Raw genomic sequence first — 25,443 nt, 5'->3', positions numbered from 1 at the left:
GGGATACTATTGTTACTGATACTACCTACATCATAGTACAATATTTTGATGAGGAATAACTTATATACTACTTGTACATCATTTAGAAAAGTAATTTCCACATCGCAAATAATATCCATTGTTATTGCAACATAGTAACTTTAAGTGAACAGGAAAGGAAAAGTTCAACCTGTTGACTGAAGTGCAGAAGCAATCACAAATCCCTGTGAAATTCAATACAAAAAAAAAGTCATTGAAATAGAGGCATATTGTCTGCCTCATTATATTTGTTGTCTAATTCTTTCTGGATTTGTCTTGATTTTTATTTTAGATTTCATGACTGGCTGTATTTTTTATGGCAAAATGTGATTCTTTGAAACTGGAGAAATTAAATAAAAGGCTTACATTCTGAAAAGCACTTACTTATTCTGAAAGCTAGAACCCTAAGGGTTAGAACAGTGCCTGAACAGTAAGCACTAAGTAGATATTTACTGCACAAATAAAAGCTTCTGAAAGTATTCCTATTGCTGTGTGGTAATTTGATCAGTGCTCTCCCTACACCCCTTCAACATGAAGGAATCATGGAGCCTCAGAGTTGGGAAGAGCATCTCACGCAACCACCGATGTGGTGAGTGAACCCTTTCTCTAACAACCTAGTGAATTGCCTGTCTAATGAGTCTTTTAGCTCCACCAGAGATGTAAAACTCCATACTTCTGGAGGAACTCCATATATATTCTGGAGGAAATTTTATTTCATTTTATAAAATATCTGTATTGTACAGAGTAAAAATAAGGTAGCACTAAATACCTCAATGAAAACAAGTCATGGTGCTGTTTAAGTATACAATCAAATGCAGCCCCTTGTCTTCAGTTGCCAAGGAACCCTTATACTTTTCTGCAACAAAGATTTTTCTTTACATGCCTTATACAATAAAAGCTTTATCAAATGAGTCCTTTACAAAGGAGGAAATTTGTACATTTTCCCATTTGCATACATACTGACAATTTTCTGTTACTTGTGTCAATTGACACCAAACAAATCTACTCAGGGTCCTCCCCTGTAAATTTTGTGTGAGGATATGGAAATCAAACAGCAAAAGGCAGAGAACTGAGGCTCAGTCTCTAGCCAACAGCAAGGTTACTATGAAGGAAGATACTTTGTCAGACACACAAAAGATACTATGTATAAAGGGGAAAACAGAAGAGCTACTGGTTCTTAATAGCATTTATTCTCATAATTTCAGAATGGCATCAAATATCAAGCATCTCCATCATCTGTTGTCAAAATGCTACTAATGAAAAGGTAGATTCCTACTGCTACTGTTTTTTAGTGGTAAGGGAAACCACACAGCTGCTCTCAGTCAACTTGAAGTCATTTCAACATGATCATATTTTCAAAAATAGTTTTAAAAAACAAATCTGCCATCAGTTATCACTCATGTTTATGTTTTTTACACATTTTCCTCATTCAGAAACAGATAATGATTGTACAAATGTTTGCCACTAATCTATTCAATAGCCCTTCACTTATCCATCTCTCCTTTTCAGATTTGTTTCTTTACACTGTATCTTTTAATAAAATATTGATTTGTATACCTGGAAGGGATTTCAACCACAATTGATCTTTTATTGCCTTGATACGTTTACAACTTAGTGATATGCCCCCTTTCAGAGATGTCTTCAAATTGAGAATCTACAAACATCATATAATTGTAATATTTAAAAAAGGTGGCTGTGAATGAAAGGGTTAGTCCCCATATAATAAGAAAAAGCAGCTTAGAGCATTGAAAAAGTTGTGTCAGAACCCTATTGTATAAAATGGCTTAACACATTATAAATCTAAAGTTGCAAATTTCTACCTGTATAATCCCTCCTCCTAACCACAAATTCCTATTCTCTGTTATCTTACTCTCCCACTCTTCTCCTCATCTTTGATTCCCTTTCTCCTTTATTCTTCCTATTAATATAAAAACAAACATACCAGTTGGCAAGTATCATACATTATTTTATTTCACTCATTTAGCAATCTGTATTATTGTTCCCATTGTAGAGATACATTGAATCAGAGAGATTTAGAGATTCATCCAAGACCACACACTGCTGACTTTTGACACCAAGATAAATGGAGATGGCAGATGCTCTATTCTCATCTTACATCAACCATATAAAAAATAGACAATTTATACTTTTAAATGAAGCAAGTACAGTATAGCCATCCTCAGAACAGGAAACTAAACTTTTGGAGGACCATATATTGTGAGAAAATCATGTTCCGTATAATGAAGAGTGAAAACTGGAAGCAGAAGTCCAGATAGTGTAACTAACAAGGGCCTAGTGCAAGGATCCAGACACATACTACCACCTTCCAGGCTAGTCACAAGGGAAAACGAGGCCCGTCATCAAACAGGAGCAGAGCTTGAGGTAATCATAGGACAACATCCCTGGTAGCTGGTAACACGAGGAGGGATTCGGAGCATCCACCCTCAGAAAATACGCTACTCAATTGTCTGTCTGGCAGGATATAATGCCCATTCCTTATTCTCATTATCAATGGCTCCAACCAAAGGTTAGCCAGTGTTTCTTTAGTTCCCACCAAATCTTAGTTGATGTTTTCATACTTTCCACAACATATGCTGTATACGCAGAGATTATAGTCTTTCGGGCAATTTCAGCTGTAGAGTAAGGAATTCACACTTAAGAATGACCAAAAGTTGGAAAAGTACCACCTCCATAAAAGACTACAAACTCAGTAAAGATTAGGGAAGGGTAAATGATTCCCTGAGAATAAATCCATTATTTTTATTTCAGAAAGGGCTTTCAATAAAATGTGTGCCTTCTCCTACCATAGTATAAAGCTGTCAGTAGGAAGCAGCTAACTAGCTAGGGAGTCATTTCCAAAAACCCCCTCTATCAATGTAGGGCCAGGTGATTAGTTCTCATCATTAGAATGTGAACTGAAATATATATCACTTCTGAAAGAAGAAACTAAAAACATAGTGTATATTCTTCATTATTACTTTTCCTATTTGCTACCTGAATACAGAAGACTCTAAGCATCTAGCAAATGCAAAAATCAAAAGATGGAAGAAGTCTGGGCCAATGAATCACCACTTGAGCAAAAATTGTGCTCTGATCAAGTCCTATGTCATCAAAAGACTGCTGAAATACATTTATTACAAAACCCTAAAATTATGAGGCTTATCAGCTAAATTACCCAGATCAAGAGAGAAATCTGTACCTATCAATGGGTGTTGCTATGACCAAAATCTCAAATTTGTGGCATTAAATTTGTGATCAGGAAACAGACATCAGGAAAATTACTATCAGAGGCTAGAAAGATGGAATAGTAGTAAAAAGTTTTTAAAATATTGCCTCCAGTAACTTGGAAAGTAGACTAAATACCTGTGCGCTTACAGGTTTATAGCAGTTAGTTCCCAACTGAGGATGTCCTTCACAGAGGACATTTGGCAGTAACTGAACACAATAAAACATTATGAAAATTTATTATTTTTCAAGATCAACTCAACTGTTTATAATTCCACTCCTCATATCAGATTATACTATCTAATGTCACTCATACCCAAATCAATGAATCTTTTATTTGCACCCTTTCAGCATGTAACCCTTAATTCATTCTTCCTGAAGTCTCTTCCTCTCCACTGTACATTTTTTGAATGCAGATAATCTTACTCATGTATCCCATATAATGCCTTACTCATACAAAATGTACAATTAGTATTTGTTCAGTACACATTTGTTGAATGTATGCTGCAAAAACATTGATTCCATGGTCCTTAATCTCATAGTCCATTATTAAGAGCCACACATCACAAAAAGCACTCCACAATATAACAAGTCTTAGAGAATCTGAGACCTTAGAAACACTGGGCATTCTTTCACTCCCAGCTTCTAACTGCATGACATTAGTTACTGTGCAAACTTGACAGCTACCTTAAATAGGAAAAACAGATGAGAGGACATTTCTAAATAGTGTAGTTGGTCTCAACAGGAGTGTCCAACCTTTTGGCATCTCTGGGCCACATTGGAAGAAGAATTGTATTGGGTCACACATTAAATACATGGTAACACGTAATCACAAAAACATCTCATAATGTTTTAAGTAAATTTACAATTTTGTGTTGGGCTACATTCATAGCCATCCTGAGCTTCATGCAGCCCGCAGGCTGCAGGTTGGACACACCTGGGAGTTTAAGTGAAGGACTTTTAAGGAGGTTAGGGATTTAAACACAACACACTAAATTTTACTTGAGCAGCAACAAGGGTACCAAAAACAGAAACCACTTGTGGCTGTCCATAGGAAGGAATGATCAGAGTCAAGGACATATGTGATAAAGAAGGAGATAAAGAAGTAGATAATTACCTTTTTTTTTTTCATTTCAGACTGAAGTAGATAAACTTAAATTTGGCATTCAGTTAAAAATCATTTTAAATCTTTAGCCCATCTAGATGGCTCTGACATTAGGATGCTGATAGAAGAGATTGCTATAGGTGGGAAATGAAGAAATAATTTTAATTTCCTTTCTGAACTTAAACCCTGATACTCAATTGAAGATACAGATCTGGACATCTGAAGAAAGAGTGACTAGAGATAGATTTGGGATCATAAGCATGCAGGTAATGGAAATGGATACCCAGGAGCAGTAAAAACTAAAGAAAACAAAGAGAAGTTTTAAATGTATAGAGAAGCCAGCAAAGGGATGAATAAGCAAAATACATCATGTTGTATCCTTACATAATCCTTACCCCATTGTTAGCTGTTCTATGTGAGCTTACAAACAAACCAGATGGGGTTTTTTTCCAAGTGTTATTTTTCCACCTTGATTTTAAGATCCTGAGAGACAAGAACCAGTCTTCGCTTTTTTACATTTTCCTAAACCCACCACCAGTACAGTCTACACATATAGTAAAACTCAACAAATTCTTGATTCACTGATTTTTTGAAGGTTAAAATGATTTATTTAAAAATGCAACATTTAATGCAAATTCCTAACATTAAATAGAGAAGTATTTGAAACTATTTATGTATACGCAGGACTCTTTAGAATGATTCACTGAATTTAAAACAGGCAAAGAATTCCACTTCCCTCACCCATCTACTCCCAAAAGGCCCAAAAACTCTCATGAAAAGCAAGTTTCTAATTTTCTGCATCAACCCCTGCAGGTAAACCTACTCTTACAGAGTTCTTGGCTACTAAGAGTGTATTTTAAAGAAATATTTTCATGTACAGTTGGTTTTCTGAGAGATGTATCAAGGCTCATCAATGGAGAAACCTGGCAAGGGTGGTTAGAGAACATGTCTATGACTAATTATTTAGTGGAGAAATGGAAAGCCAAACAGAACCACTGGTGGCACAGTAAGAGAATAAGAATTGCACACTAAGAATTTTTTACTTTGCAGCAGATAAAGTACACAAGCATCTTCTGGCATCAGCCATTAAATGGTTCCAACTATGGATGAAACATTTAGTGTGGCACTAACTTCTTAACATCCCATAACTGAAAAAAGGAAAACAAAGGGGGATGACAGGGTCCATCTATGAGTGAGCAGCACATACTAGTCAGCCTGGGGCTAGGATGCTGAAACCACATCACTACTATTTTGGTACTAAATGAACCTCACTGCAAGCCACATATCCCTTAAATTTTTTTTCTTCTCTGACTACCTATTTGAAACTAACCTTTTTTCTCTTCCCCATATCTTGTTTGGGGGCTTGATTTGCTCCTTTTGATCTCTGTGGATCTGAGTATATACGTGCTCATGTGCCTTTGGTAACAATGTTTTCCAGTATCTTTTGTCCAGCAAGACTTTCATGTTAGTACTGTACTGTGCCAACTCTTTCAGAATGCCTCATGAACTAAAGAGAAATAATGTTTGCTGAACTTTTTCCCAGTGGTGGGTTTTAAATTGGGAAGTGAGAAAGGATCCTCATTGAGCAGAGCTAACCTGAAAGCAGATGATGCAAGTTCCAAATACTGTTAAGTTGTGCATAAACAGGGAAATAGAGACACTACATAGTTGTAAAAAGGAAGACTAATAATCTCATAAAAGGGTAAAGAAAAAGGCAGTTGCTGCCACAAATACACTGGAAAATAGTTAAGTACATTCAGTTAACTGTACCATGTGGTAGAGGTGGTGGCAAGGAATAAATGTTGAAGACTTGAAAAGGGTTAGCCTAGGTTGGATAATACAGGTTCTGGCACAAATAATGCCCCTATTTTTCATTACAAAATCTTTTATTACAAAATCATTAAGTATGTAATTCTGTAACATAACAATATTACACTCAAGCACACCATATGATTATTTTTTGTGAGATGTTCAAATTGCTGTCCATCTCTTGCAAGACATTCACATATCCTACCAACCACACTCAAGCAAGCCTTACTTCTACTGGACCCTATATAAGCGCAGGTTTTGGCATCAAACACCTGGGTTTAAATTCTTACCTGTAGCCAAGTGGATGATCTTCAGCAATTAAAGAGTGTGAGCTGAGCATTAGTATTTCCTCATAATTCACAATTTGAGGATTATATAAGTACACTGCTTAGGACATAATATAGTATTCAATAACTGGCAGCTTTTATAATTGTTTAAGGATAGAAAGGTCCAAAACAGAACTATTAGCTTACCAGTGTTGGCAGCTTCAGAAAAGAGCAAATAGCTACAAATCAAAGAAAGCAAAGTTTCTCACAGGCTAGAGAAGAGTCATAAGATTCACACTCAAGGCCACAAAACAGTGAACCTTTTACTAGATACTAAAGTTTAAAACCACACAGCTTAACAGTTATGTTAATTGAACCACTAGGTGGCAATGATATAGCTGAATTTCACAGACAAGGTTAATTTTAAAAGTGACCAAATCCAGACAAATTCCAAGAAGCTTTTTAGTATTTTCATTTTAGAAAAATGAAAAGTCAATTTACATATGATTAATTTATAGAAGATATAATTATCTGCTTCAATATCTACGTTAACTTCTGATGTTTCTTTCCCTCTGTGCACAGAGGCAATTCATGCAACACAAACAACTTTCAAATTCTCATAGACATGTCCTTAAAAAAACCTGGACATACCATGAAGATAACAGAAATTATGGGAAGTGAAAAATCTTTTTGAAATTTTAGAATTCTAAGAAGGCACTATAAAATGCAACGTATTTCAATGATAAAGTTAAAAAATGACTAATTCTACTTTTTAAAAATGTACTTAAAAAATTAGTGTGAAAACATTAAATATGGGCACACTTTGCTTTTAAATCATAAATTAAATTAATACTCACATAGGTAATGTTTTTTCATGTCTTGAATAAACATACTAAATTTCCTAAGCAAATTTATCAAAATTTTGATAAATTCTAGAATGTTTTACAAGTGTCAAAATAATAAATGATGAAATTCCTAAGAATCTGGCACTTTCCCTAATTATTTCTGCTCTCTTCATAAAACAGTTATAACCTATGGCTTATTAAAAATAATAAAAACTTTATTTTTTCTTTTCATATGTAATAAAAGGGGAATGTATGACAAGCTTTTTTTCAAATTTCATGTAATATTAAGTACACAGTAAAAAAAATAACTTTCAAATTCCCAAGATGTTCCCCCACATATAAGGTGGGAGCTCAAAAAACAATACCACATGTAACATTACAAAACCTGTACTATAATTAGTTGAATAAATAATAAACCTATACTGTTACCCAATCAAAAGAACCCAATTTCTTCCCTTTGTATAAATAAAGTTCCCCAAATTTTCAACTTCCAGTTTTCTACAAATGAATAGATTACAATCTTTTATATATCTGCTTTCCAATAGTTTTCTAAGTGAGCAATCACTTCCTATATTGTATTTACTTTCATTTCCAGAAAAAATCTCCCCCTAGTACCATCCAAAAATTTTTCTGTTATTCTTGGAATTCATAAATCATTGTCTCCTTATTATTGAACTTCATTTTGAATTATAGATCACCCTGAAATCTAACAATATAGATATTTCCTCATACTTGCAGCACATACAGATACACAAAATAACCATTTAAGAGGATTAGCACAAGAAAAGATTATTGTGACAGTGGTTAAAAATCAAAGAAAAGATTTTAGGAGAATGCTCAATTTTTGCTAGAAAATTTAGAGAATGCCACTGTTATGGAAGGGATAATTATAGATCTACAAAAGTGAAAACATGTATGTGTAAATTATATTCATACAGAACGAGCTTCAGATTATCTGCGTAAGTAAAAGGATAAGAGACACAGAAGGTGCAAAGCACAATCCTCAAACCACTTCAGACACATTTTTGTACCTGTATTTGATAGGACTGCCTGAGAATTCAGAACACACACAAAATAAAGCCATTATTGCAAAGAGGTTAAAAGTTATCTACACAGTCACCAAAACAAAAACAGTGAAATGTCATTATTGACTCGAGTTGGTCATCTTCTGTTTATTTCTGATGGTGGCTCGAAGTTTACGTATCACCAGTCTATCAGGCAGAATCATATCACCTTGTTGTTCTAGATAATCCAATAAATTTTCAGTCCATTGGAGAGCAGCTGCATGATTGATATGTTTCTCTGGAATCAGTTCTATTTCCTCCTCCTCATTTTCACTGGATTCGTCTGTCTGGCCCTGAGCTCTTCTGATGATTTCGCTGTCAGTTAATACTTCATACCCTGGTTCAGTGCTATCCACTTCAAACCATTTTTCAATGTTCTCAGTAGTCACATTTTCCAATCCTTTGGTGTGTTGTAAAATGGTGGCCACAGTAGCCAGTGAAATATCTTCTTCATCAAAGTCCAAGCTTTCTTTCTCCTCTATGGTAGGGAGAATCTTCTTCCATGCTCTGCTAATGGTAACAGGCTTCACTAAATTCCATGCCATTGCTACTTCATAAAGTGCATCTAGCAGAGTTAGCTTTTTCCAGAATGATTTCAAGTCATTACCTTCTTCCAAATTGTTCTGGAGAAGACCTGCACGATAGTTCCTCTTCATTGTTGCTATGACACCCTGGTCCGAGGGCTGAATCAATGAAGCCACATTAGGGGGTAAATATTTAGCAAATATTTGGCCATCATCTGACCTAAGGACATTTTCATTTGGATGTGTTGGTGAATTATCCAATAAGAGCACAGCCTTTTCCTGCAGGCCTTTTGATCTTAAGTGCTCTCGAACTTCTGGCACAAAGATCTTGTCAAACCACTGTCGGAAAATGGAAAGATCCATCCATGCACCTTTCTGGCTGAAATAAGAGACAGGCAAGTTTGAGGTGTCAGTTGACTTGAAGGAGCGAGGTTTCCTTGCTTTGCCCACAACACAAAGTTTAAGTTTGTGTAAACCTGTTGCATTGGCACAACACATGACAGTGACTCTTTCTTCAATTGACTTGTGCCCAGAGACAGTACATTTACCTTTGATCACTGAAGTCCTAGAAGGTAGGCATTTCCAAAAGAGTCCAGTTTCATCTGCATTGTAAATTTGTTCAGGCTGCAGATTCTCTCGTTCAATGAAGTCTCGAAAGTTGTTACAAAAATCTTCCACAGCTGTCTCATCACCATTTAATCTTTCATTTCTAATGTTAATTTCTCTAATGCTGTGCCGCTGCTTAAAACGAGTTAACCAACCGGCAGAGGGGTTAAAATCGCCATCCATTCCCAAAGCATAAAAGAAGAACTCTGCCCTTTTTGCACAAATGGGTCCGGATACAGGATTCCCTTTCGCCCTTTGCTGGTTGAACCATTCCAGCATTGCTCTGTCCAGTTCCTCATACATGGATGGCTTCATAGATTTCCTCTTAGCCAGAAGACTTGTGGAATCAGAACTGCTCGCATAAGTTATAATCTTTTCCTTATTTTTTCTTATATCCCGAACTGTTGTCTCACCAATTCCATAAATCACTGCCAGCTGTTTAGAAGAACCTCCATCTTCGAGTTTCTTTATTATATCAAGCTTATCTTTTATAGTCAACACCACTCGCTTCCGTTTCCCAGACATGGTGAGGTTCTGGGGTTCTCCCCACACTCGCACTGAAACAGCCCACAAAATTCTTCTATCCTCTGTCGCACAGATTCAGTTGAACACGCTGTTATACACTCAGTATGTCTGCCTTACCAGGAACCTGGTGGGCCTGAATCTGTCCCGGCTGGGCGTGGCTGGCAGAGAGACAACAGAGGAAAGTGAGAGGGAAGGAAGTTTGAGGGAACAGGCCTTTAACTTAGGTGGGCGGTAGGGGAGGCCCCGAGTCACCGCGGATAACCCGGATTATAAACATTTGTTTTATTCCCCCAGTGGTCGCGGGAAAGATTGTGATCGCAACGAGACTACAAACCTCCTTCACGCCCAGATACAGGGAGACACCCGTCTCTAACCCTTGCCACACCCCAAAGTTAAGGCATAGAGCGGAAGAGGCAGGGAGCCGGTACTGGGCTCCCTTCCCCAAGGGGACGGTTGTTTGATTCCTTCCCCGGCAGCCAGCCCTTTCCACCGCAAGCCCCACTTCCCCGCACTGGGCTTGGCCCGGACAGTCCTCCCGGTCCCTCAGAGCCCGCCCGGTCCCTCTCCCCACCTCAGATGGAACCAGGAGCCCGCACCACTCCTAGACTAACGCACAGCGACCGCTCCTCCCACAGCACACGCTCCCGGAAGAAGCCCCCTCCCGCAGCCTGGCCCCGCCCCTTGTCCCTCAGAGGAGGGACTTCCCCTCATCTCCGGAACATGCAAGGGCGTCGCCTGTCTGAAGTCCCAGGAGCTAAGGCGAAGGCGGAGGCAGAGGCGGAGGCGCTTTGAAAGGTGCGGGCGCGCGGGCGGCGCGGGCCAGCTTTGGGCGGAGACTGGCTGGGGCGCCGGCTCCAGTTGCTGAGGGTTTAAGGGAGGGGCTGAGGAAGCCGCGCCTCGCTGTAGGCCTGGATAAAAATTCCCGCGCTGTCTTCCCGGTGGGTGGAACAGCCTTGGGCGCAACCTCCGCGGGCGGGGCTGCGCTGCAGGGGGCGGGGTGCACAGTAGTTCCGTGTTGGGGAGCCAGGCGGGACTGTTACGCGGACTTGGAGCTGTGGTTTGGCGGGATTCTGGCCTTACCCTGCCCTTGTTTGTTTTGTGAGTGCGGAGCTGCTCTAAGGTCTAGGGGTTTGTGTCGTCCTGCGCTCGTCACCGAGAAGGGTGCTCCTAGGGTCCAGGTTCCCTAGCGACGGCGCTCCTCCCTCCTAGGGGCTGAGTAGCGGACAGGAGGCGTGCTGCTCCGGGTATCTGCGTCCCGCCCAAGAGCCAGGTTTGTAATTCTGAAAATAACTCAGGTGTTTACTCCCCAGTGAATCTGTTCCTCCTTCTGCCACTCATCCCTGCCGGATTTAGCGGATTACCTTCAGTATTATAGGTTTTATTGAATACTATAGCTGTCCGGGACGCAGGAACCGTTCTGAGAAATTGTGGAGTGTTGGACCGTGGTAATAAGTGGGCGGACATTGGCTGTCTTGTCTTTTTGTGTTTCTTCATATTTTCCTATTTCCTGTTCTGTCGCGTGCTGCTCGTTTTCCCAACCAATGGAAGAAACATGATCAATTTATTTACTATAGCCCTTAAGTGATGTATTGTGCTGACTCCGTTTGATGTCCGTAGCAATTTCATCAGATTGTGAACTCCTTGGGAGCAGAGACCCTGTTGATTTCTTCTAGTAATGCCACAGTTCGGGGTTCGAGTGCTGGCACATGGAATGCATGAAATAACTATTTCTTTGACTTATTAAAGTTTCCCTCTAAACTGTCATATATAAGCAAACATAAAGGAGGGATGATGTTTTACAAATAGGATTGTATCCCTCCTGATGGAATTTCAAGTAACGGCTAGGGTTTTACTGCGCTTCAGATCATAAAGTGTAAACTGCCACCAACATTGTTTATAGGTCAAGTAGGTGATTCCTAGAATGAATCTTATTTTGAGGGTTAATTAACCTCAAATATAGAAAAAAGGGTATTCTGATGAGAAATGCGGGCGGCATTAAAGTACCCTTTATTAGTTTTATAGTTAACTGGTAGAGAAAGAACACAAGCAATACGGATTATCGCTTTTGCATTCTTTGGCAGTCATTATAGCTATGTAGGTGCTTCTCACAGGATAACCAAGAAGCACAAAGGTGTCATAATATTGATCATCCTTATTCACTTATTTAATGTTTTATGTTTGGAGTCTGTTTTTTTTTTTTCTTCTTGTTACCTAAAGGTAAGATGTCATTTGAGAAGCTTCATTAAATTTTCACTTCAAGAAACTGAGTGTATACTCAACATTTATATAGATATTACGTCCATTTGCATGTATTCTTCTTTAATTCTAACAACCAAGAAATGTCTTTCCCATAACCTAGCTTTACCTTCTCATTTCTCTCAGGTCCAGTTCAGTCCCTTTTCCTTCTGTCATCATTCTTTCATCCCTCCCTCCCAGCTAACAAAGTAAAAGTATCCGCAATTTCAAAAATAAGAGCCAACCATATTCAAATTACCTTTTTCAGTAACAGAATTTTTGACATTATTGATCAAAATGGTAATTTTGAAATATGAGAGACCCTGAAAATTTGGCAGTTGGCCAAATAAAACTTGACTTATTTTAATTAAATAAAATGTACCTTCTCAAACATTCGACACTAAAATTTTCCAAAATACATTGTTTTCTCATTAGAAACTGCGTTATTTTGAATTTTTTGCTTTTTGACCTAATGAGAGATCCCTTAAAATTTGCAATCGGTATAATCAGTAAGATGGTAGAGGGAAGTCTGCAAATTTTCATCTCTCTAGTACATTCTTTTTCCTATTGGATAACTAATTTTCAGAAGTTTCTGGCCTAACACACCAGAATTCAGTTACATAATTAAAGAAGCATGTTTGTAAACTTTAAACTATTTTAATAATTAATTTCTGAAACTAAAATTTAGCATGGATGTGAAATAAAATAATGACCTTTAAAGGCATAATTTTTACTACCTTGTACAAATATAATATTGACAGCAGTCATTTGTGTAACACCGGACCGGGCATCAGGAGACCTGGTTTCTAATCCCTCCTGTCTCTCTCACAAGCTGTGTGATCTTGGGTAAGTCATTTAAACTCTGTGTCCTTGGTGTAGATTTTTATAACCAAAGATGATCATATCTTCCTTTTAGGATTATTGTCAGATATAAAATATTTATGAAAATGCACTGAAAATTTACTATATGAAAAGGGTTTTTTAATAGCTTAATTGTATAATCATTGGTATTTTTATACTGTAACATCTTAATTATTTTATCATTGATATAGAGTCATTTTTTGATACTACAAGTGTCTCTTCAAGCATGGTATAGTTCTGTAAGATAATCCTGAAAGATATATATGAAACCATTTTTGAGTACTAATAAAATATTTCACTTTAATATTCCTATTGCCCATGTTTGCTTTAGTGTATCTGCTGAAATCATATTTATTATTTGTTTTTGTAACTTGTTTTCATTATTTTCCTCATTCAGATTTATTAGAAAGCCTTACATTCTCAGTACAGTGTAAACCAGATACACAGTATGCAAATTTAACTATATGTGCTAAAAAATACTGCTTTATACTACATGGCTTCAAAGTATAAGATGCTAAGTTATTTGGTACTTAATAAAAAGAAAAAACAGCAATCTGCTTAAAACATGGAGGAGAAACTGGGTAGACATATTTTGAAGCAGTATGGTATACAAAAAAAAAAACACTTTGAGTAACATATTTTTAAAGGGTAACTTTGGCCACACATGGTTTTCTTCTTTGCTAATTTCAACATAAAACTTCTATAAGAAACAACCCAAGTGTAATTTCAAATAGCAAAATATTTGATCTATTCACTAGGATTTGTTAAATTGCTGTTACAGTGCTGAGTATAACTTGTAACAGTTATTGTTGAACTTCAGCTTACACTATAATTCTGGTGTATAATCTTAACAGCCATTGTTCTGATTTTATATGAGTTGTTACCATTATAGGAGTAGTCATATTACCTTATAAATATACCAGAATTTGTACAATCAAATGAGTGGTTATTCCCCTCACTCATTTTGAGAAGCTATAAACTTGGTTCAGTAATACCATTGCTTATAAATTCTTTTAATTACCTTCTGAATTTGCAGCACATTTAAAAAATATCTTTAATGGACGTTCATCTTTTCAAATTGGATTTACGCATATTTTGCCATGTATGATGCCCACCCATGTTTTTAGCCCAAACTTTCAGGAAAAAAATCGTTTTAATTTTTTAATTCAGTATTTTATTTACTTATATTTAAAAACAAAACCAATTATCGTATTCCAGGGTATTGTTTTGCATGTTGATATGATTATTGCTTTCTAGAGTTACACTTTTAACACATAAGCATAAATAAAAGAATTAAAAACATTTTGTATAGATACAGAATTAGCACTACCCATGTATATTGTGCATCCTTATTTTTCCCCCAAAAATTTGGGCAAAAAGCACGCGTTATACACGGCAAAATACAGTAATTCCTGAAAGCTACTTATGCAGTCTCTGATAACTGAGACAAGTGAATAAAGTCTGTATTTAAACAACTCTTTGGGATAAAAAATGAAGTGTTATTTTCATATATTTATGTATATTTTTGGTGTAATGGTTTATAGAAAGTCTCTAGGAATATTCTGTGCCATGGTGGAAATATTGGAATAATCAGCCTCATAAGGTGATTTCTTATAAGGAGATAGGCCTCAGTTAAATGCACAGGCTCTTATACATGTATTATGAAGTCAGTCTCATTATATTGTAATATTTCTAGTTTCCTTAGCAACCACAGAAGTATATGTGTTACTGTTTTTGTAATTATCTTGTCTCTTTATTCCTTTACTATATGCTTGTGATAATTTTAATGGAGTTCGTCCTTTTCTGATTCAGAAACTTAAAGCATTTATTTTCCTTTCCCAATACCATACCCTGCTTCACTATGAAACTTTTGATATTTTTTTACCCGATTACATTATTGATTTTTAGTAAGTTTTCTGTTGGATATTATATCTTAAACTTTGAGTGGTTTAAAGCCATTGCCATTTTACTAAATTATATAGAGACTGCAATCTTAGTGGATAGGTTATCTCTTACCTTTTGCACCACTATCTTTTTTATATCAATTATTACTTTGTAACTTCCTTAATATAAGTGGATTGATCCTTTATATTAGGATACATGTCATATCTCTATTCAGAATTCTTCTTTGCTTACAGGGTGAGTCATTCTGGTAATTCCACCTTACTTTTCTATACTGGTATCTTTTTTCTAGCATAAAGCCTTTTTTCACACTTGTTTTGGTCACACTTATTTACTAAACTTACTGTGTTCTTTCTCAGTGACAAAGTTTTGACTGTACCATTTTTATCTGCCTGAATCGCTTTTTTCTTTCATTATTTTGGTTCAGATATAACCAGTCCTTTAGAAGTCTATCAGATCATACCTGTTCAATAAAATCTTTACGTAAATACTTGCTGTTCTAATCTTTCTACATCTTCACACTTCTATCAGTTATTTTTATCATTCACTTGATACTAAATGAATACTCCCTTGCATTTTTCTTATATGTTTATGTGTTTTACTTTTACACATGGATAATAGTCTTCTAAAGAATAGAACCGTGATTTTTTTATGTATCTTTTTCAGCAAAACATATCATAATTTAGAATAGTTGTTCATATAATGCTTTTATAGATGTTCATCAAATTATTTGTTGAATAAATGTTCTGCCATCTTCACTCAGATATTTCATGTGATGTTACCTTTGAGAACCATTTTATATCAAGTAAATACAGTTTGTACTATAAATGCATTCATTGTTGTAATCTAGTTATCATTATTATATTCCTAATAACTTTATTTTGTAGAAGTTAAGTGAAAATGATACAAGTTAGAAGACATGAAACAAGAAAAAATTCTAAGACTCAAGAACATGAGCAGAAATCTCGAGTTGATTGGAGGCGGACTAAAAGAAGTATCTCACAGTTATTTAATAGTGATGAAGACCTTGATACTGATGAAGATCTTGATAGTGATGAAAATCTTGATAGTGATGAAGAGCTTGACAGTGATGAAAGTATTAACAGTGATGAAGCACTTGCTAGTAATAAGGCACTTGATAGTAATGAAAAGCCAGAAAATGAAAGAGAACTTAAATTAATTAAAGCTGAAAGTGAAGGAAACAGCTGTGAGCATCTCATTAACACTGGCAACAGTTCAACATATGAAGAAGAAAAGAACAAAACCAAACATAGTAGTATTGACTTACCAGATCATGAAAAGCACTCAAGTCAAGAGGATGATGATCTTAACAAACACACTGAACAAATAACAGAGGAGGATGTAGAAGAGGAACACATTAAGCGAGGGAAGAGAAAACGAATCTCCTCTGTGATGTCTGACAGTGATGAGAGTGACGACAGTGATATCCTAGTTAAAAAAGTAGGTGTTAAACGTCCACGTAGAGTGGTTGAAGATGAATGTTCTTCGGCAGAGATAGAAAATCAACCTGAAAAAACATCAGCTGCAAGAAAACGAGAACAACTCCAGAAACTGAAAGAACTCTCAAAACAAAGATCTCGTCAGAGACGCAATAGTAGTAGAGATTTTGAGGTGTGTTACATTTTATTAGTTTTGTTAGTGTTTTTAAATTTTTTAAGTATTTAGTGCTGAGTCTATACTATTTCTCTACTTACTAGAATTTATTTTTAATGAAGTATCCATGAACATGTTTGATTACAATATTGAATCTAATATATTGTTTTATCATGAGCTTCAGTCTATCATTCTTTTAAAATTAAAAGACTGTTTTATATGGTATTTCCTATTTGTATCTTCTACTTATAATCTTAATGTATGTTTTAAACACTTTATACCACTTACCAAGGTATGTTATTTTCTTCTTGATTTCAAATGTCAACATTTAATATGACAAAAAAATTTTTAAACTTAAAATATGAAATTAATTTTTATGGATCATTTTGGAGAGGTTCAGATTTAATCTTTTCATTTCACATCCATACTGACAATTTTAAAGGTGCAGTTTACTGAAAGAATGTGTTTTAATTGAATTAGGACTCTGAAAAGGAATCCTGCCCAAGCAGTGATGAAAATGATGATGAGGAAGAGGATGATTATGAATCTGATGAAGATGGAGATAATTATGTTATGGATGGCTTTGTAGTACAAGATGAAGAGGGTGATGGAAAGAGTGAAAGTCAGCAAGGAGAAAATTTGACTACATCACAACTGAAATTAGTAAAGCAAAATTCTCTTTGTAAGTTAAATATCAAGAAAATATTTTATGACTGTTCTAATCATGATACTATGTCAAGCATGAAATCAACCTGTTACTCTCATGTTCTAAATCATTTAGGATCTGTGATTTTATTTTCAGGTAACTTTAATTTATCAGTCTGGTAATAGCTTAGTCTAGTAGTTTCAGGAACCCTTTATACTTTTAAAAATTATTGAGAACCCCAAATAGCTTTTGTTTCTGTTGTCATAGCTATCAACATTTACTATTGTAGAAATACAAAACAGAAGTTTAAAATATATTTATTAATTATTTCACTTAAAAATAACATTAACAAACTCATTAAACAAATAAATAACATTTTAATTAGTAACTATTTTTCCACCCAAAATGAGAAGACATTGTTTTACGTTTTGATAAATATATTTAATGACCAGCTTAATAGGAGGCAGTCATTGGGTTCTTATTTGTGCTTTCGCATTGGGTCTGTTGTGGCATTCTTGTCGAAATAGATAAAAGCAACCTTGCTTCACACATAACTGGAAAAGGGAATAGTACATATTTCCAAAGTAATTGTGGATATTCTCTTTTGCCACAACACAAAAATTAGACATGTGATAGCTTCTTAAAGGTTAGTCACAATATGGAATCTGAAACAATATAAATGAAATTTTAGTACTTACATTTCAATCCATTGGTCCATCTTGCACTTTGAATGGATCTTTTTACTTGTGCATGATTTTGTATCATCATGCATTGGTCATTTGAACAATACTGCTTCACTGGGTTATACGGATCTTCCATATATTGACACATTTCATGATACAATATTTTTAAAACCACCTTGTTCATATTACCACCAGTCTCATCAGAAAATTCTTCAGGTTGGGAAGCTGATAAAAGTTTTTCAAAATTCTACACTTTACTCAAAAATGTTTTTCTTTTTTCTTTCTTTTTTTTGGTCTTTGGCAACGAAAAAAATGACAGGCTCCCTTTGTTCTCCTTTGGGAAAATATTTGACAAATGCTAGAATAACTGTGGTTTGTCAGTTATTCTTTGAAGTAAACATGGTGTTTCATGACAATTAAGGCTTTTTCAGCTCTCAACTCAGTTTTTCCTCAAAGTATGATTGATCATACTTTGGTATGCAGCCTAAGAACTTTATGCATATGTCCCATTTCATCCCATTGAGTACTAAAAAGATGGATACTCAAGACTCAAGATTTAATAACATTAACAATTTTGACTACTTTGTCAAGGACATTCTTAGGTGAAAGTAGCCTTTTTACAGAGTGCATAGCAGTGATGACTTCAATAATTGTAGTCTGGTGCTACTGCTATGTTAGGGAGCAGCTGCCTTACTTATAGCTACTTATGCACCATCAGTGAAAATCCCAACAGTGAAAACAGCAAATGATCGTCTCAGTGTTACTGCTTTGATTTGATAGATCACAAATGGACTTGGGAATTTACAAGGGACTGCAGACAACTGGTTTGTAGAACCACTGGTTTTATCAGGACTTAAAGCATCATTCCATGAAACCTATCAGATTGGAAATTAGAAACTTTTGTATTTTTGTGTGGTTAATGAAAATATAAATAATAGGACTGTGAAAATTTAGGATATCTTTAAGTATGTATTCTGATCCCTATAATTACACAAATTCAAAGATTGTTTTTATGATGTTCTACAACTTCAATAGACTGTTGGATATATACTTTTTTCCTTAAAGAATGCATTCTTTCCAGATTTTTTATGAGGGCAAAAACTAATTCTGTGATGGTTTAATTTAGACCTCAGGATTTATAATAAAATAGTAGGTTGAGGCATATATCAAATTTCAAGAAATTAGCAGTATAGAGATGCCAATGATAGGCATCTATGTTTTGAAAGCTAATGACTATTAGATCAGTAGGCATTGGTTCATCTACCACCTGGACATTTGAATGTCAAGGAAATACAATTAGGAGGTACCCCATTGTCCTGGATTATAATATCTAGAATGTGATAGAACATTTGCTAAGAGGTACCCACTCATACCTACTCCTGAGAATTAATTAAAATAGAAGTCCAGCAAGTAAGAACTATCTTACCTTCCTTCTCTATTCTACCCCTCTGTGCTTGCTTTTGTTTTTTTAAGGGCCATTTTAGATTTACTGAGAAGTTGAGTGGAAAGTACATAGAGTTCCCATCTAACCCCTCACATACACACAACATCCCTGTTATTAACATCTTGCATTAGTTTGGTGCATATGACATGAAGAGCCAATATTGATACAGTATTATTAACTGTAGTTCCTAGTTTACCTTAGGGCTAACCGTTTATGTTGTATATTCTATGGATTTTTTTGGTATTTTTAAAAGTTTATTGCTAAATTATAGTTGATATACAGTATTATATTAGTTACAGGTGTACAGTATAATGCTTACACATATTATATAACTTATAAAGGGATCACGGTAAGTCTAGTACCCATTTAACACCATACATAGTTATTACAATATTATTGACTATATTTCCTAAGCTGTATTTTACATCCCTGTGACTGTTTTATATCTGAAAACTTGTACTTCTTAATCCCTTTTACCTTTTTCATTCTTCCCTACACTTCCATTCCATCTGGCAACTATCAGTTTGTTCTCTGTGTCTGGGAGTTGGTTTCTTTTTTGCTTGTTCACTTATTTTTTTTAGATTCCACACAATAAGTGAAACCATACATATTTTTCTTTCTGTGTCTGACTTATTTACTTAGCCTTGAGGCTCATCCACGTGTCACAAATCACAAGATTGTACTATGGCCGAATAGTACATCCTATGGGTTTTGGCAAAGTATAGTGACACTACAGGTATGCACAATTACATATCATACAGAATAATTTCAGTCTCCTTAAAATCACCTCTGTTCTACCTATTCATCCCTCCCTCACTACCCTGAACCCCTGGCAACCACTGATCTTTTTAATGTTTCCATAGTTTTACCTTTAGCAGAATGTTTTATAGTTGGAATCACACAGCCTATAGAAGTTTTTTCTCTTGGTCTTTCTAACTGTCAAGTTCATAATTAAACTTAGGTAATCAGGAAATGATTTTGACTTGTTTTTATAGCATATCTCTTAATTTTCCCTAAATAAGTTTGGAAAGTGAAGATTATTTGAAAACATAACTAGGAACTTTGGATTAGAAGCCAGTCAATGTGAAAAATGGAGGTTTGTTCAATGACTAGAGAAGTCACTGAAGCAGCTATAAAATCAAGAATAATTAAGCAATACTTCTATTTATCATATTTATTTCTTAGCTCTGGAGAAGTGAACCTATAGCCTCTTCAGATTGGCTTCTTTCACTTAATATACATTTAAACTTCCTCCATGTCTTAATGTGGCCTGATAGCTCATTTCTTTGTATCACTGAATACTATTACATTGTATGGATGTATTACAGTTTGTTTATCCATTCACCTGTTGACAAATACATTGTTTCCAAGTTTTGGCAATTATAAATAAAGCTGCTATAAGCATTTGTGTGTAAATTTTTTATGGACATATATTTTCATCTCATTTATGTTAATACCAAGGAGCTCTGTGCTTGCTTTTACTACTGAGCATCTCCACATTAGAAGAAGATGTGATCCATTTTTTATGTAATACATATTATGTTGTGTGTTCTTAATTTTAACTTCTGGCTCTATTCTTACATATTGTCTAAATATTTTACTATATTCAGTGCCTTTCTTCTCATAGCCACTATTCTAAATCTTTTTGTTCAAGTTTCCCCATAAATCCACAAAACATTGTACTCAGGCTCTTGCACCCATCAATCCAATGAAATTGCTCTCACTAAAGTTAGTGATAATTTCCTAGTTGCCAAAATGCTCTTCGTTTCATATATGTTAACCTGATATTGCTATGTGCTTTGCTACCAACCACTGACCACTCTTACTTTTAGAAAGTTCTCTTTCTTAGCTTCTGTGCTACCACTCTTTCTTGTCTTTCCCTTTATAATATTGCTTTCCTCTTTTTTCGTCTATCATGTAAGTATTGATGTTTGTAAAGGTTCCATCTTCACCTTCATTTTGCTTGAGCTTCAAGTACTCTCCGCCCCCTAAGTTCAGTCCAGTCTATAGGCAAAAATTCCCAAAGTTTTATTTTCAATGCAGATTTCTTCAAAGCCTACAACTCAATTTTTCATCATCTTACTAAACATTTTCATCAAGGTGTCTTTCAGACACCTCAGAGTATGTGCAAAACTAAATGACTGAGAGATAGCATAAGTGAGTTTTGTGGCGGACATAAAATTATTGTTTTCTCTGTTGTTGTGGTGGTTGCATTAGTGATACCTCAAAATAGATTAGTTCTCCGCCCCCCATTGTTCCAGTGTGGGAAGAAAATCATAGTCTTTTTCCCTTCTCACCAACCTCTATATTCTTCTGTATATATTCTGAGACTGCAGCTCCCAGAAAAGATGTGATAGAAAGTAGAGGGATAGACTAGCAGTGGTCCATTGTGTTCTAAATCTATAACGTTCACTTACTAAAAATATTATATGTGGGTAGATAGGAATAACCTTCAGATTTGTGGGTACTGAAGATTATTTTTCCAGTACTCTATCATATGCTTAGAGTGACAGAGAACCAAATGGTAGATACAGAAGTACATCTCTAGTGCCTTGCTATATAAATACCTGCTAGACTGGAAGTTGGACTAAAAATGGACGTTAACTTAGTTTCCACCTAGCACTCAAAGGCAACCATTCTATCAACGCAGCACAGAGTATGCCCAAGAGCAATCTTACATGCATTTATGCTAAATGTTCAACCCTAGAACTTTTCCTCTTGTTCTAGGATAAGTAAAAAGTACCAGTGAATTACTTTTGCAAAAGGCAAAGCATTGCTCTGAAACTCAGAGGAAGGAAATACCTGTGAAAAGTTATATGCAACATTTGCTTTGTAATTTTTGGAAAAGAAGTAGGAAGTTATAAGGAAAGAGTCATTTGAGGTGAAGGAGTTAGGTAAGATAAAGATGAATTGCCAGGAAATTAAAAGTATAAAGTTAGAAATAAAATCTGTATTGAAAGTGGTAAAAAGCAGAATTAAGAGTACAGAAAATCTCACCAATGATATGTAGGTTAAACCAAAATTCTTCGAGCATAGAGAAGAAAGAAACTAGTTCTGAGGGAAAAGATGGTAAAGGAATAGAAATGATCCTATTTCACAAATTCCTGGGAGAAAAATAGAGAATAAATGGAAATCTAAAGGAAGAAAAAATACATTAGTGAGACACGTAAAAGAAGATTTGAATGTACTAAGAATCATACCATATTTTTGGATAGAAAAACATATGGACATGAGAATCTAAAGGTATGATAGAAGAAAATAGCCAGTTGTTGAACACACTGTTTATGCAGATTAAAGAGGTACACATCCCAATAAGATGATGAAAATAGATTTGCAAATAGACATATGAAGGAAATTTTTTTTAATTACAAGAATAAAGAAAACATTAACAATTCTTTTTAGAACTATAAAAATGGTTAAATATTAGGTGCCATATTAATGTAATATTAATGTTAGGAAAAAAATGTACCATGATTTCAACAGATTCTAAAAAGGCATTTGGTAAAATTTAATGTCTATATCTAGTTTTTTAAGTATTAAAAATAGTAATATGAGCATATGTTCTTTACATAACAAAGAATATTTAAAACCAATAGCCAACATACATACAATGAAGCACTAGAGATGTTCTCTTTGCAGTAAAGAACAAGACAAAAATATTTTTACTGACTTTGTTCTAGTGTTTTGAACTACTGAAAGAGAAAAGACATTCTTTGAACATAATGTGATTATATATACAAAAGCTTCACCTTTCTGATTTATCTAACCAAGGATAGAGAAGTTAGGAGGAAGGGTGTGAATAGATTATGAGCAAAAGTAGGTGCAGCATGTATTTCCATGGCTTTCTCATGTCCTTTTTTCCCTTTGTGGGGTCGGTGAGACCTGTTAAGAGTAGGAAAAGAAGCCAGTTTCTTGTTCTGCCTCTGTCCTTTTACACTGAGCTTACACCTTCATTCCAGAAGAAAGTACAGCCACAAATCCACCTATGAGAATATTTATAAACATTCTCTTGGTTCTTAAACAGCACTAGCAAGACCACACCCTCCTCAGGGTTGGGGAAGAAAACAGTCAGTGCCCAGGAGTTCTTAAACAATCTCAATCTCTCTCTCTCTCTCAATCAATCAATCTCTCTCTCTCTCTCTCTCTCTCTCTCTCTCTCTCTCTCTCTGTCTCAGGAAGCTCATTTTCCATAAGTACCTAAGAGAATCTTAGTATTTTGGAATTAGTAAAAGACCTCAGAAAAATGACCACACTATCAATAATTACTTAAATGGTATAATGAGGGAACAATCCACTTACACTAGCAAACACAGTAAGTTTTCTAGGCCTAACCTTAAGCATAGCTTTGTAGGAACAAGAATAAACTTAACTGTGAAATAGAAAAGAAAACACGAGGGAAAGGAGTGACACACCATGTTTCTGGAAGGTAACAAATAGTATGAGAAGTTATTTCTTCTATAATTGTATGATTTAACTTGACGAAACAATCCTAAAGTTCATTTGGGAGAAGAAAGGAAATTTGAAAGTAAAGAATAAATCAAAAAGACTTGCCCCACCAGGTGTAAAAAAAGTTACCACAAAATCGCAGTTAAGTAAAGCAGTGTAGTACTGACATGGGAATGATAGCCAGATCAGTGGGAAGATGGTGCTGAAACAAAATCTTAGCATATATGTGAAATTAATACATGATAAAGGATGCATGGGAAATCAGAATGACTAGACTATCCAATGACTGGGTGTGGGGAAATTGATTAACTGCTCTGGAAAAATCAACTTAGGCACAAACACTATTGTTGGTTTTCTCCTGTGTCTTGTAATAATTTTATAATCCTGGAGGAAAGTTGTAAACAATATTCCTAGGATATTCCACAGAACTCTACCTAATAGAGGAATTAAAGCACTGAATAAAGTTCTGGAGGAGGTCTGATCCCTAATCCTGATTCTGCCTCTGTCTAGTTGTGTGACCTTGGGTAAGTTATTATTATGTCATTTTTCTTAGTTTTAAGATGAGATATTTGAATTTTATTTTCTTCAATTTTCCATCCAAGTCTAAAATTTTATGTTCTGAATTATAATGATGTCAAATCCCATGCAAAAGAATATTTATCTCTAGAAGGTAGTAACATGAAATCAAGAGTCAGAGGGCCTGGTTTCCAACCTTAGTACATTAGCTGTGTAATCTCAGGGAAGTTTTACATCCTCTCTGTTGCTATTTCCTCAACTAGAAATAAACTCAGTGTCATGATATTACCTAGTAGGCTTGTTGTGAGAATTAAAGCAATGTACGTAAGTGCATAAAACAATGCCTGGCATAAACTTGCTCAATACATTTTTTAAAAAAATTTGAGGTGCCAGGAGCATAATTATACCATCTACCCATCCACTCAAGTACAAGGAAATCAAGGCTTGCTTCCTGACTTTTTTGAAGGTGATTATGGTAGGAGAGGTATTATGTGATTAGGAAAAAAACTCCAGGTGGTTCTGATCCTCTGCTGTTTAAATCCCAATCCTAAGGAGACACTTTCAGGGTCTTTGAAATACAGCAGCAGTTCTCAAACTTCATAGCAGGTGAGTAACATCTAAAACTGATAAAAATTCAGTGAGGTAAAAATTCTATTCCAATTTATTTGATGGTTAAACTTAGGTGCACAGGAAATGGATTTAATTTTTTTCTCAGCATATCTGTTAATATTCCCTGAACAGGTTTTCCTTAATAAATTTAAGAAGTATTAAAGTTTAAGTGCATTTTAACACTCACAAATTATCTACTAACACTATAATATTATATACAGAGAGTGATATAACCTAGTCAAAGTTGAATTTTTTGAAGTATTTCATTTTCCAATTCTAATTTTAAAATATATTCATAAATAGCTATGATCAATTCTTGTAATTTTCAGTTAGGCATAGATGCATATTATCTGCTATTGTCATTTTGTTCTACTACTGCTTTATTTTGTTTACTCTAATACTTCAATAGGTGTTTCCTTAATATGATGTATACTAAAAAATTCCCCAAAATTCTAAAAAAGGAGCTATACAGCCCTTTTAGTAACTAAAATATAAGTTTA

The 25,443-nt window shown here is 35.2% G+C and overlaps 2 protein-coding genes across 8 annotated transcripts in view; one reads left to right on the top strand and one right to left on the bottom strand.

The window, feature by feature from the left end:
* Nucleotides 1-1,968: 1,968 nt before the first annotated feature.
* JRKL (JRK like) lies at nt 1,969-11,080 on the bottom strand. The gene is made up of 2 exons (XM_028514475.2): nt 10,559-11,080; nt 1,969-10,145 (listed from the first exon to the last, which is right to left on the bottom strand). Exon 2 carries the CDS (start codon nt 9,985-9,987, stop codon nt 8,413-8,415), a length of 1,575 nt encoding a protein of 524 aa, XP_028370276.1. The 5' UTR covers nt 9,988-10,145; nt 10,559-11,080; the 3' UTR covers nt 1,969-8,412.
* The window catches only part of CCDC82 (coiled-coil domain containing 82), a 31,953-nt gene continuing 17,436 nt past the window's right edge, over nt 10,927-25,443 (top strand). For 2 of the 7 annotated variants that reach the window (XM_036028660.1, XM_036028664.1), the window contains exons 1-3: nt 10,927-11,257; nt 15,873-16,617; nt 17,080-17,401. In XM_036028660.1, coding sequence (XP_035884553.1) covers nt 15,886-16,617; nt 17,080-17,401 — 1,054 coding nt within the window. In that variant the 5' untranslated portion in view covers nt 10,927-11,257; nt 15,873-15,885. The other 5 variants (XM_028514473.2, XM_036028663.1, XM_036028662.1 and 2 more) reach the window with 5 other exon arrangements.

The sequence above is a fragment of the Phyllostomus discolor genome, chromosome 6 (genome assembly GCF_004126475.2).
Source record: "Phyllostomus discolor isolate MPI-MPIP mPhyDis1 chromosome 6, mPhyDis1.pri.v3, whole genome shotgun sequence".
Taxonomy (NCBI): Eukaryota; Metazoa; Chordata; class Mammalia; order Chiroptera; family Phyllostomidae; genus Phyllostomus; species Phyllostomus discolor.
This window is presented reverse-complemented; position numbering and strand designations above follow the sequence as displayed.

What these genes read in the sequence shown, in the direction of transcription:
- JRKL (XM_028514475.2), bottom strand. Translation starts at nt 9,987, where the DNA reads ATGTCTGGGAAACGGAAGCGAGTGGTGTTGACTATAAAAGATAAGCTT.